Consider the following 12946-nt stretch of genomic DNA (forward strand, 5'->3'; position numbering starts at 1 on the left):
TTGGGACGATAACTGATTTTGCACTTTATATGATTATTAAGGATGCTAATGGAACAGTCCCAAGCAGAGAAACCCGCCAGAGGACATCAATCATTCCATGTTCCAGTTTACAGGATTCCATTATGAACCAATCCTAGTTCGTGTAAAACTGTAACATTTGCTAAGAAAATATTTAAAAATAGCATGTGGTCTGATAACATGCCCTGTATAATTCATCACTCCCATGTTCTTCATTGTCAACCAAAGAGGAGGTTACCAGTATCCATACTTCAAAATTTCATAGTAAATTTTATGGAATTTACCCTAAATGGCCTTTCGTTTTTATGTTGTGTTACTATGTTATTATATCCATCTATTAATTTCTTCCACCCTTTCTTTCAAAATCATGCTTATTATATAGTTGACTAGTACTTCATTATCCTGCAGGACTTGCTTTTATCATATGACCGGCAACATGTTTCCTCAGTGATATCCAGGCATGATTTGGGTATTGTTCATAATGCAGTTGGCTTCACATGGCACCCGAGATGACGAAGGAACACAGCTGGTGCCCCTTTGTGACCGGGAAACAGCATCAGATTCGCAGGAGATATTTTCACAATCTGACACCGCAGGAAGCTCCACTGAGTATCTGGCCTCATGTGAAATCAAGCCATTGATTGTTGAGGATGAAAATCACAATATCGATGCGAATGAAGATACCCATCTTGTCATTCAAGACTTTCCACAATGCCGGATTTGCCTTGATAATGAAGGTCCGCAGTCCACACTACACTATGACCTGAAATACCCTTTTCTTAGATAGCACCTTTAGGGCTTTATATACTTGTTATATTTTAATTTTATATTAAGTTGCTGTTTACCATGTCGCATTTCTGCTGCAAGCAGGTGATGACTTGATTGCGCCATGCAATTGCAAGGGCACACAAAAGTATGTCCATAGGTCCTGTCTTGATAACTGGAGATCAACAAAGGTATTGATTCACGAGCATTTTGTCATTTACATTGCACTTGTAGAGTGTAGAGTCGACGCTCAAGTGCTCAATATCCTGAAATCCACCCAAATCCCTGACACGCTAACACTCATTATCGTTACATTATTCTCATTCTGACCTAGTTTCTTTGTTACACATCATCCAGGAAGGTTTTGCTTTTTCACATTGCACTGAGTGTCGGGCAGCATTCTTACTTCGTGCAAATGTTCCTCCAGATCGATGGTGGTTAAGGCTCAAGTTTCAACTTCTGGTTGCTAGAGATCACACATTGATCTTTTTCATTGTACAACTGGTAAGATGTTCACACCTTGTATAGTCTAGTGCCATGAACTAATTTTCTTACCAAGTTGATTGTTTTGTTACCAAGTTGATTTATTTTCTTTTTGCCTGATAGGTTGTTGTTTTATTGGGTATGCTGGTATACAGATTTTATGGAGATGAGCTGCGAGAAATGTTTGGCTATGAACAGCATCCTTACGCTTTTTATGCATTGGCAAGTAAGTTCAATTTTCATAGTGATGTCTACTATCCTTGCACATGTTACAAAATATCTTCGTCTATGATTCAAGAAATTTCTTGAATTGCCATTTACCTAACATGTCGAATGAGAACTAGATAACTTATGCCTTTTATTAGTACTGGATTTCTTCCTATTCAGTGCTGTCAATATGGTTTGGCATGTACTACTTTAAAATAAGCCACTCATTATTTGCATCTTTCATTTTTAATTTTGTGGCCAGTATTAAGATATATGGTGTTCAAATGGTCTTATGCTTGCCTGATATGTATTTCTGTATCTATGAGGATATAGATCATCATGGTGTAATTTATGGTCCCAGCAACACCTTTGGTCCTTTGAGTTCAAACAAAACATACATAGTATTCCCGCTGTAAACTTCTATAAGACATTTTAGGTCAGTAAAATAGTGACCTAAAACGTCTTATGAAGTTTACAGAGGGAGTACATTTCATATAGGATGAGGCATGGTTATCTAAGTGTGGTTTGTGCTTTGGGCAAGCATGGAAATACCTGCCATATGGATTTCTTTTCATAGTTCAGATGATCGTCTAAACTACTCAAATTGTAGACAAACATGTCTGATAGAGAGAAGTCTACACGCTCAATGGGAGCTACAAAGTCAAGAACTCATGCTTGTAAATTGGTTGGCATATGTAAATTGTAAAGACAACACAGGCAAGATGAGAATGTAATGACATTTGTCTATCTGCTGCCGGCATTTAGCATAGGATTTGTGATTGTACAAGTATTAGCATTGCCTTTGCTGTGTATGAAGCACTTGCTCAGATTTTCTCCTAATGTTTATAATATTTTCTCAAACTGCAGTACTGGCTGTCATTTTGGTTGGTTTGCTATATGGATTCTTCATAGCTATAATATGTGGACAGAGGATCACCGAACGGCACTACCATGTTCTTGCAAAGCAAGAGTTAACCAAGGTTGGTGACAGAAAGAAAAACAGAAACATCAAGTTTTTTGATTGATCTCCATCGCGAGAAGTGCATTTTCTGATTAATAAACTGTTTCTGTAACTGATTAATGAACTATTAGTTGTGCCACCAAGTACTCTAGTCACCAACAGTCCAATATGTTGCGAAAATCTGAATGCCAGTTTCAACAGAGTGTCCCAATTGGTTCTGTATCATGGTTCAGGTTTCCCGTGTTGTCCTTGCATGATCCCAGTGGGCTATACTAGAGCATGAAGTCCCTGTGAGATGATTTTTTTTGGGGGTGTTTCTTGTTAGTACCCCGTGCCTTCGTTTTCTTTCATATCCTGGCAAAGAATAGCTTCTTAGCAGTACAACTTCTGAGATTGTAGCACTTTCTCTTTCTTATGATTAACTTATGCTAAAAGATTTGCTCATACTGTGATGTTCTTCTTGTGGCAGGAGTATATTGTAGAGGATCTCGAAGGAGCTGATCCAGTGGCAGACCTTGATCCTAGCCATGTCACGGAGCTGAGGACGCTGGGGCTCTATTGAGCATGGCCGCATATAGCATCAGGTTGGCAGTTTTAAGTTGCTGTTGATTTACAGCATTCTCTTAGTCGTTATGGGCGCGCTCTCTACTCGCCTAGAAATCACTCTTCGCAGCTTGTAGAAGCATATGTAAACAGCTCGTACAAAACGCTGTAACAAACATCCCCTTCCACGGTTCAAATTTCATAATGGCCATTCCATTATCACACCAAAAATTCTCTATCATTTCGTAAGCATATGGAAGGGGTTTTGCTCAGCTGCATAGGGCGTCCAAGAAATGAGACGCTCTAGCAAAGACCACTCCTACCCTTTTTTTTTGTGAGCGGCACTCCTAATGTGGTGTGTATCTATTAGCCAGGCCTTATTTTTGTGCCCGTATTACAACTAAAAAAGTGGGCTCATGACAAAGGGCCCAGTAACTCGTCTGGGCGGCGTATTGGGCTTACGTAACGCCATCTCGGCTTCCAGGGGGTCCGTAATCCACACGACACACGCTGAAGAAAACTAGGGCGGGCCCAGTAGCTGGGCTTTTTCCTTAGGAATTTACACCTAAAGTAGGCCCAGTGGCTCATCTGGCCGGCCTATTGGGCTTTGATAACGCCAGCTCGGCTTTCCGGGTCCGCAAGAAACTAGGGTTAAAGCGCAGCACCTATATAACCCGCCACATACCCTCCCCTTCCAGCACCACAAGCCGCCGCCGCGACCGGGTGAGGCCGCAAGATGTGTTTCCTCGATCGCCGCCGCCGCCGCCTCGTTCCTTCTTCCCCGATTTTCCTTTCTTTTATCTATCAAATTTTCCATCTTTCATTGCTTGGGGCCTGTGATGTGAACAATTTGTCCGTACCATCTGACATCTCTGATGATCCACATTTGCTAATGTATCTCTGAGGTCCCCCTTTTGTGTTTCTTTCTCATCTGGTTTTGGTTTCGACCTTGAAACTTTTCCCCGTTTATCGATCTCTATTTTTCGCTGTCGCGCAGCCATGGAATGTAAAGGCAACAAATTAGAGTCTCTGATGCGCTAATCTCCATAGCGACTTCGGTGCTGTACGTTGCCGAGAGCGACCCCGGCGATAGTTATCATGCGTGCGCCGTCTGCCCGTACGGCATGCGCATCCCTGTTCCCTACATCTCCTGACCAATTTTGTATTTTTGTGTCTTGGTAGTACTTCCGAGGCAAACAAATTAGAGTCTCTGATGCGCTAAACTCTGTAGCGACTTCGGTGCTATACGTTGCCCAGAGCGATTTTGGAACGAGGTATCATGCGCTCGGCGTGTCACGTACGGCGCGCGCATCCCTATGTTCCACACTTTTGAGCTTCGTCTTTTTAACCACGAAACTAAAAACATGTGAAAATTTTGGGTCTGGATTTTCTTTGATTTTTTTTGTTGCGCTTTTCTGTTTACTTGCCCTTGTTTTGCTTGCGTTTGGAATCAGTCCATTGTGTAATCTACTATACGAAATCTCTTACCTAGAAGATTTAATTCGGGGACCCCACGGCAACGTTGAAGACTAGTGAATGAACATAAGTGCCTGCATTTTCTTCTAGAAAGAAAGATGATTGAAACTTCAATCCAAACGAAAGCAGTGTCTAAAGTTCATTACAGACCCTTGATACAGTTCACAAACCACAGCATGAAACAGCACGGAAAATCAATTGCAGTCAGCAGCACATCACCAAACTGAAATGTAATAGAATCTGTGCCAGAGTGGTTGATGTTCTGTTTTTCTTCGGTTTAAGCTGGGCTGAAGAGTGGGCAGAGCCTTTTCGTCCATGAGTAGCAATCTATAGTAGAAACAATGCAAGCCAAAACTTGCCAGAGAGGCAAGTTTCATTTTCACTTGAGAGCAGTAGCAGTTTACTATGGGATAATAACTATAAAAACTTCAAAGAGATTGAGAGTCAATTCTCCAAAACTATAAATTCCAGACAAGTAGAGACGAGAAACAACCTGTTTCTATACCATATCATGTACATTCTGAGGGTCAAATGGCTGTAGCAAACAGGAAACAGCTTGAACTGCTTTCCCCCCGAATTAGAGGCTTCAGAGAATATTGAAGGTGAAATTTTACATATCTTCTCTGGATATGTACATCCCAGACATTCTAAGGCTGGAGCTACTCTAGAAACAGCTGGAACTTAGTCACCCACAGAAACAATGCTATCAATCACGAGTTATCTCTTTCATAGTTGTCTCTTGAGCATCAATCTACTTCTTTTGGGGCCTATGATGTTAACAATTTGTCCGTACCATCTGACATCTCTGATGATCCACATTTGCTAATGTATCTCTGAGGCCCCCCTTTCTGGTTCTTTCTCATCTGGTTTTGGTTTTGATCTTGAATTTTTCCCCACCGCCACAGTTTTTATTGATATCTGTTTTTGCTGACGCTCAGCCATGGAAAGGCAACAAGCCGGCGATAGTTATCATGTGTGTGCCGTCTTTCGCAAGGCCTGCACATCCCTATCCCCTACACCTCCTTAGTGTCGGATGAATGAACTGTAGATTTTGAGGCAACAAATTAGAGTCTCTGATGTTCTAAACTCTGTAGCAACTTTGGAGCTGTACGTTGCCGAGAGTGCGTACTCCGAACTCTTTTTCCCAACTTTTAGTTCAGATCGGTTCACATGTTTTATGATTACATATGCGAATTACAAAAGGTCTTGCAGTATTATTTTACCAGATTTTTTAGATTCGATCTTACCCGGCTTTTAAGATGAAACGAGTAAATGCTTAGTTGGGATTTGTTCTGATGATTGTTATCATATGCGATCTGCTAACGATCTCCTCTTTGCAAAGAACCCGGACGCATTGATAGTGAGAGAGAGAATTAATATATGATCTATTTGAAGCTGCTACAGGTATGCGAATGATGCACAATTACTTTCGCATCGGAGGAGTAGCCGCCGATCTACCTTATGGATGGATCGAGAAATGTTTAGATTTCTGTGATTATTTTTTACGTGGAGTTGTTGAATATCAACAACTTATTACACAGAATCCAATTTTTTTAGAGCGAGTTGAAGGAGTAGGTAAATGGACAAGATTATGTACGGAACGTTTTTAAGATAAAAATGCTTAATGCAAAATAAACGAAACCTGTGTCACAAGTTCATTACAGGCCTTTATAAAATCTGTGGCAGCCAGTTAAGCACATGAGAAACTAGGGGTCCTGCATGGACGATGCTCTGTTATGAAATTTTCGTTTGAGAGCAGGCACCGATCTTCGAGGATCGTTTGTAGTATAAATATGGTCAGGTGTCAAGAAACCTGGTTTCTCACTGCTATCATGCGTGCGCCGTCTTCTCGTACGGCCTGCACATCCCTATCCCCTACACCTCCTGAGTTTTGTACAAATTTTTCAGATAAAAAATGCCTACACAAAGTAAATGAAACCAGTCACAACAGTTTAAATTCATTACAGGCCTTTATTATTTATAAAATCTCTGGCAGCCGGTTAAGCACAACTGAAACTGCATCTGGACTCCTGGGGCCTGCATGGACGATGTTCTGTTATTATGAAAACAGTTTTCGTTTGTAAAAAATCGACAGTACATTGACAGTATCCGAATCAAATAAGAAAAAAAAACATAGCTATTTCATCAAATCCTTATTTGTCTCTTGGCCAAGCTATTTCTAGTTAGTGGTTTATAACATGGAATAATAACCATAAAATCATAAAGATGGTCAGGCGTCTAGAAACCACCTGGTTCATCCTTCCCACTGCTGCATCAATCAAATGGTTGAATTTTATGGGACTTGATAATATCTTATCAGAAGCCTGAACTGGTGGTTCCCACCAACTTAGTGTGATATCCCAGACATTCAGGCTCACTACCATTTGGCTGGAGCTTCTCCAAACAGGCCTGGAGCTTAACTGCCATGGTCTACCATGCACATAACGATCCTCGAAGAACTCTGGATGTACATACTACCTAAGGGCTCAATGTCCAATCCTTTGAAGGCAACTTAGACTTTACTCCATCTGTTTCAAAATATTGAAGTTCTAGGTTTGTCCTAAGTCAAACTTCTTTAAGTTTGACCATGTATATACAAAAATATAGATATCTACAACATCAAATAAATATAGTATGAAAATATATTTTATGATGAATGTAATGAAACTAATTTTGTGTTGTAGAAGTTGTTATATTTTTTGTTAGACTTGGTCAAACTGAAAGATGTTTGACTTGGGACAAACTAGAACTTCAATTTTTTTGGAACTGAGGGAGTACAAACTTTTTTTTGGGCTACCAAAAGGTTAAATATACCTTGAACTTGGTTAATACGGTTAAGTGGATGTATGTCACTGCAATTTTGGTCAATTGAAAACGCCATTACAGTTTTACAGTTTGGGGGATATGCCGATAGAATTCATCCACCCTCCTCTATATAGAGGATGGAATAATTGTAATGTCATTTTTCCAAAGTGCAAAGTTGTAATCGCATTTTTACAATTCACCAAAGTTGCCATGGTATATATCCAGTTAATCCTTATTATTATTCTCTAGAGTCTATAGCACAATGTACTACAGTACTACTCTTCATTCACATACATATTTTGGATCATCTGCTTGTTGGTTCCCAGAATTAGAGGCATCAGAGAACTAAAGGGGAAATAATATCTCTTTTTCAACTTGATCCAGAAATGAGAAAACATGGTTATTTTCATCAATGCAACAATGGTTTAATTTTGCAAACATTTTAGGTTCAGTTCTTTTAAACATTTTAGGTTCAGTTCTTTTTGGCTGGAGCTTCTCCAAAAATGGTTGTAAGATGTGTTTCCTTGCTTGCTTCTCTTCCATGAGCTCCCTGAGTATTGATATAACTTTGGGGCCTGGGATGTGAATAATTTGTCCGTAGCATATATCTTTGATGGAACCATGAGTTGGTTTCGAGATGTTATGGGTTTCAGCTCTAGCCTACCAACTTGTTTGGGACTAAAGAGTAAAGGCTTAGTTGTTGTTGTTGTATTCACATTCGCTAATGTATCTCTGAGGTCCGCTGTGTTTCTCATCTGTTTTGGTTTTCATTTTGCCACACATTCTTTTGATTGCCGTAGTAGATCTCTGTCTCTGATGCGTTTATCCATGTAGCGACTTAAGCGCTGTACGTTGCTGACAGCGATCCCGGTGATATTTATCAGTTATCACGCATGCTCCATCTTGTACGGCCTCTGCATTCCTATCTCCGACACCTCCTGCAGTATGAATCTAAGAACTGTGAGACAGCAAATTAGAGTCTCTGATGCGCTAAATTCTGTAGCGCCTTCGGTGCTGTACTCTGCCTAGTGAGTCGAGAACAAGTTCTTGCCCTATCTCATATCCCTTTGACCTTGTTTATCCAAAACTATTGTGATATGGAAGAACAACAAACCAATCTTCCTGTATGGAACTAATGGAGGGATAAATAGTGATGCTTTAAGCTTGTGTCCTGCAAAAACATCAGTATGGGGTCTACTATACCCAGAACGATTCTCTGCAAAGAAATTGGGATGCATAGAATTGAGGTCCAATCCTTTGCATATCCATGACCGTGTTGCTTTCTGCATGCAAACACTGGAAATGAGTGACTGATGAAAATAAATGTCTGCATTGTTCTTTCCTTGTAAAAAGATGAAGGAAACTTATATCGTAGAAGCTAATTTTGGGACTACCAAATGGTCTAATATACCTTGGACTTCAGCAATATCCTCTAACTATTGGCTCACATACATATTGAGGATCATCCACCTATTGCAAACTGCAAACGACTTTAAATGTTGGTTCCCGGAATTAGAGGCATAAGAGAATATTAAAGGTGCGTTATGAGCTCTACTTGATCCAGAAACGAGAAAACACAGTTATTTGCATCAATCCAACAGTAGTATGATTTCTCAGACATTTTAGTGACCTGGTTTTCTTGATGAAAAAATGAGCACATATGAAGTACTTAACACCTCTCAAAAGCTTCAGCTATTGCAAGCCATCTCATTTGAGTTCTTGAGGCCTTGAAGATCAAGCAGACAAGTGGTCTAGAGTAGAACAACCAACCAGCAATTCAGCTACCCTAACCCAGTAGTTAGACTGTCATACAATGCCTTGCCTTGTCATTTTGTTTCAGCTCTTTGCCGCAATTGCAGGCTGCAGTCCGCAGAGCCGTCATCCTGTAGATACCTGGTCATCTTGTTTCCTACCTGAACCTCCAATAGTCCTATTATTCTCTCTTAATTGATTAAGCTGAACTCCTGCCACTATTCTAAATACAAAAAGGAAACAGTACTAATTAGTTGATGTTGATTAACAAGACAACTGAGTTGCAATGCAAAGTCACGCGAAGTAAGGAGTTTGAGCTTTAAAATTACAATCTTGCCCATATGACTGTCTTACCTGAATCAAACCTTCTATTTTCATTGCCTCCTTTTGAAGCCAAGAATATATGCTCCATCTTTTGTATGCTTATAGGCATAGACTTCTTGCATATATCTTTCTGAAAGAACCAAGCATCTCCCTCTTAGCAGCTAACTTCTTACCAGTTTGTTTGCTGGTCTAATTATTGGTGCTCCATTAGTTCTTCTTCTTTTTTACTTTCCACCTCCCATCCATTTATTTGATTTCTTTGACATTCTCCAAATTTTCGCATTTCCCAGGTATTGGTATTTTTTCTACCAACTTCCCTCCAAGTTAATATGATATCTGTATTTGTTTGAGACAACATGAAATTGGAGTTTAATTTCTTCTCTGTAGACAATTCATCCTTCCAGCCTACTGCCAGTAATGGATCAATAATGATTATTCTCCTAGGTTGGCAACCAGGACACCAGATTGAAAGTGACATGGGAATTTATGCTGGTTGGGGTGCAAAAGAATGCACCCCACTCCCGTCGATGCACCAAGCTTCATGTCTTGGAGGGGTACCTCTTGCTCATGGTGTCCTCTTATTCGTGTATTGATGGAAAGAGTTCGATGTACAAGTGTGAGTTACGTGCAATAGCTTGTGGCCCTTTACAGAGTAGGATGCCCCTTGGTGCTGTAACAAAAGCAGGGGCAGACTTGTTCTTGGCTCTGTATGTTGTGGGGTCTCTGACTGTAGGTTCTACCGGTGGAGGTTGTCCCATGGGCCAACTTAAGTAGGGTCCCTGGGAAGATGGACCTCTCCTTGGGCCATAAGGGGGGTTTCTTCCCTTCGAGGCCACCAAGGGATCTTCTTGGAGGTGGTTGGTGGGTCTCTTCTATCGCCCCTCTGTGGGAGATGCCAGGGACCTATTAGAGGCGTAAGGAGGCGACCTGCTGTGGATCGTCCTCACCTCATTATTTGCATAAGATTTCTTGAAAACAGTACATCCTCATGCATGCATGACCATGTGAGGTTATCATCCTCGAACTCCTGAAGTGTGGAGATAATTTGACAATGTAAAAACGTTCATTCGATGTGTCCTCTCCAGACTACTGTTACTAAGTCCTAACTGTTACCTTCTGTCTTAGAAAAATGGCAAGCACATGAACAAGGTCCCCACTTTTCATCTAACAAGGCAATGTGATCACACTATGAGTGCCAGTTCTTGTTTGCTAACCGTTTTTGAAACACTTAATCATTAACAGAAGCCATCCTGACAATGACCTGAAACATCTGATGACGTGTATATGAAGGATATTCAATGTTGCAAGTGGTAGACATCATGTACATGTTCTCTTGATTCACCTCATTCTTTTGTGATGCAAAAAATTGCCTGCACTATCTGTACACAAAGTCTGATGGCAACTACTCAAACAATGATACGAGGAGTCTTCATAACATTAGGCATGTCATTATTTTCCAGTTCAGGACCCTACAAATTCTTTTCTTTTTTCCTTTTTATGAACAAAAATGTAAGCGAGCATAGCTTTGGTAATCTTAGTTATGAAGTCATGACTCATTAGCTGTAACACTTTCAGACAAATGGGAACACATCAAATTGGGGAATTTACGGACAACTAGAATAGAACACATGTTCGAGAATTTGAATAGAACACATCCAGAAGGTGTGAGACTGCTGACTCCCTCATCAGTTGCAGCTATTTCCAGTTACGCCGTGTCATGGTCATGGGTCGGTGCCATTATTGTGTCTAGAGAAGTCATCTGATGTTCTTGAGATGATGTATCTATGCATCTGATGACCGAGCATATCATTTCCCTGTGATCCAACACAAGGCACTATCTTCTGGACAGCTGTTTAAGCATGGGCATAGTTGGTGAAGCTACCAAAAATGTGTTGGGGGTGATAGTTCAGGAATCAGCTCTGTCCCAAGCCTTATTACCACAAATTCATGTCTTGAAGCCCTGAATTGCCCTCATGATTAAGTTGCGGGGAGATTACTAGCACCAGTTACACCGCCTCACTACCTGGGGACCTTGCCCCCATTGTGACTGTTTTATCCATCTAGTATATCATAGTACAAAGTTTCATGGCTAAGTAAACCAAGAGAATAATTAACTTACTGAAAATTGTAATGCATAGAGATTATGTAAGCTAAAGCATACCATAGTTGAAACTATATTTGTGATTTAACCTCCATTTTTTTTCCAGGTATACAGCAATGATGAAATGGGGAAACCAGCCTATTTCAGCATAACTTGGAAGGCTGATGTTGCATGAATATTATCACAGTTTCATCACGAGGAATGAAAATGGGCCTTTATGTGGCGCATATGTGTATATTTTCAAAAGGAAAACAGGTCGTTCCTTTCTAGCCACCAAATAGAATTCATGTTTCTTTTTTGTTTCATGTAGGGTAGTTTGCTCTCAAAATAGGAGAATAAGGTGAGTTGCCTCCCACACATTCTCAACAGAGAGGTTGCAGAAATGCTAGGATGCTATGCTGAATGTACTTTTTTTGTTAGATACATTTCTTTCCTTTCCCCTTCCAGGTTCGTAATAAAATGTAACATTTAAAGTTGGAAATTTGTTCTCTATTGTGCATATGTTGCAACTCTGTGCTTGGCTACGCTTCATCCTTCGATTATTTTCATCAAATTTATGAACCAATTGATATCCCTGAAGGTTACACAAGTTTGTACGCCTAGCATCCCTGCTCAGAAAATGAACTAGAGGTTTATGTCGTATTGCTTGAACTGTCTGCACCATCATAATTTGCAGTGCACATGCTGCTCTTGTACTGGAGGATCTTTTTAATTGTTTCTTCCATTTCTAATTTTCTATGATTGCTAGTACCTTGGGACTTGTGACGTGCTACTGAAATCAAGGACACGCACGGACGGCAGTATGTGCCCTGCTGCTGAACTGTTAATAATGCAACAAACACCTGAAGGTGGCGATCATTAGCAAACCAGCATGTGCAAGGGCAGTCAAGGTTCTAAATTTCTAGTGTATGGTTGAAATGTCCTGGTTTTTTGGAAGTTCTTGTGAGTGATACTATTAGTTTTAGCATTATTAAATATCATAATGTCAAGCGAAACTGATCTTCTTTGCACACGAAGCTCTATGCTAAGTGTGAATGACCCTATGGCATTGCGTGAACTTGATCATCATGCCCTTCCAGTCTTTGCTTTCAAATTGTTTTGCTCTCACCATATTCATTGCATGAACTGGATTATTAGAGAGAGATAACATCCGTGAATTGTTGATCATATTTTTTTTCTTGGATTTTGTTTGGTAATGGGCCCCTTAGGAGTCCATAAAACCTACCCTGGGTTCAAAATCTGTGTTCACGTGGGGTTACAAAAATATCTTCGCAAAAGAAGAAGGGTTAGCCCTTGTTTGAATTGAGTGTAATTTCTGTGTGCTCCCTGGTATTTAGCTACCTTGTCTATTTTTCTTGGTTGGGTGATTGGAGAAGCAACACATTTTTTTCATATAATGCGAGGAACAACATTTTTTTTTTGACTACTAGTAGTCTCTCATATTTGGTCAACTTCACAGGTCACAGCCCTGCCATAGGGTTCCCTTTTTTTGTTGAAACGGATGCCATAGG

The 12946-nt window shown here is 40.3% G+C and overlaps 1 protein-coding gene and 2 non-coding genes across 5 annotated transcripts in view; all 3 read left to right on the top strand.

Moving 5' to 3' along the window:
- LOC119323971 overlaps nucleotides 1-12263 on the top strand; it is a 13287-nt gene extending 1024 nt beyond the window's left edge. The window contains exons 2-8 of one of the 3 annotated variants that reach the window (XM_037597687.1): nucleotides 427-755; nucleotides 889-974; nucleotides 1141-1287; nucleotides 1390-1492; nucleotides 2341-2453; nucleotides 2904-3018; nucleotides 11542-12262. In XM_037597687.1, coding sequence (XP_037453584.1) covers nucleotides 479-755; nucleotides 889-974; nucleotides 1141-1287; nucleotides 1390-1492; nucleotides 2341-2453; nucleotides 2904-2996 — 819 coding nt within the window. In that variant the 5' untranslated portion in view covers nucleotides 427-478 and the 3' untranslated portion in view covers nucleotides 2997-3018; nucleotides 11542-12262. Of the gene's footprint in view, nucleotides 1-426; nucleotides 756-888; nucleotides 975-1140; nucleotides 1288-1389; nucleotides 1493-2340; nucleotides 2454-2903; nucleotides 3194-11541 lie in introns of those variants that run through there. The other 2 variants (XM_037597689.1, XM_037597688.1) reach the window with 2 other exon arrangements.
- Nucleotides 3809-3886, top strand: LOC119327153. Its single transcript, XR_005158429.1, has one exon. It is a non-coding gene; the product is annotated as a small nucleolar RNA snoR117 (small nucleolar RNA).
- LOC119327152 lies at nucleotides 5218-5295 on the top strand. Its single transcript, XR_005158428.1, has one exon. It is a non-coding gene; the product is annotated as a small nucleolar RNA snoR117 (small nucleolar RNA).
- Nucleotides 12264-12946: the final 683 nt, after the last annotated feature.

The sequence above is a fragment of the Triticum dicoccoides genome, chromosome 6B, assembly GCF_002162155.2.
Source record: "Triticum dicoccoides isolate Atlit2015 ecotype Zavitan chromosome 6B, WEW_v2.0, whole genome shotgun sequence".
Taxonomy (NCBI): Eukaryota; Viridiplantae; Streptophyta; class Magnoliopsida; order Poales; family Poaceae; genus Triticum; species Triticum dicoccoides.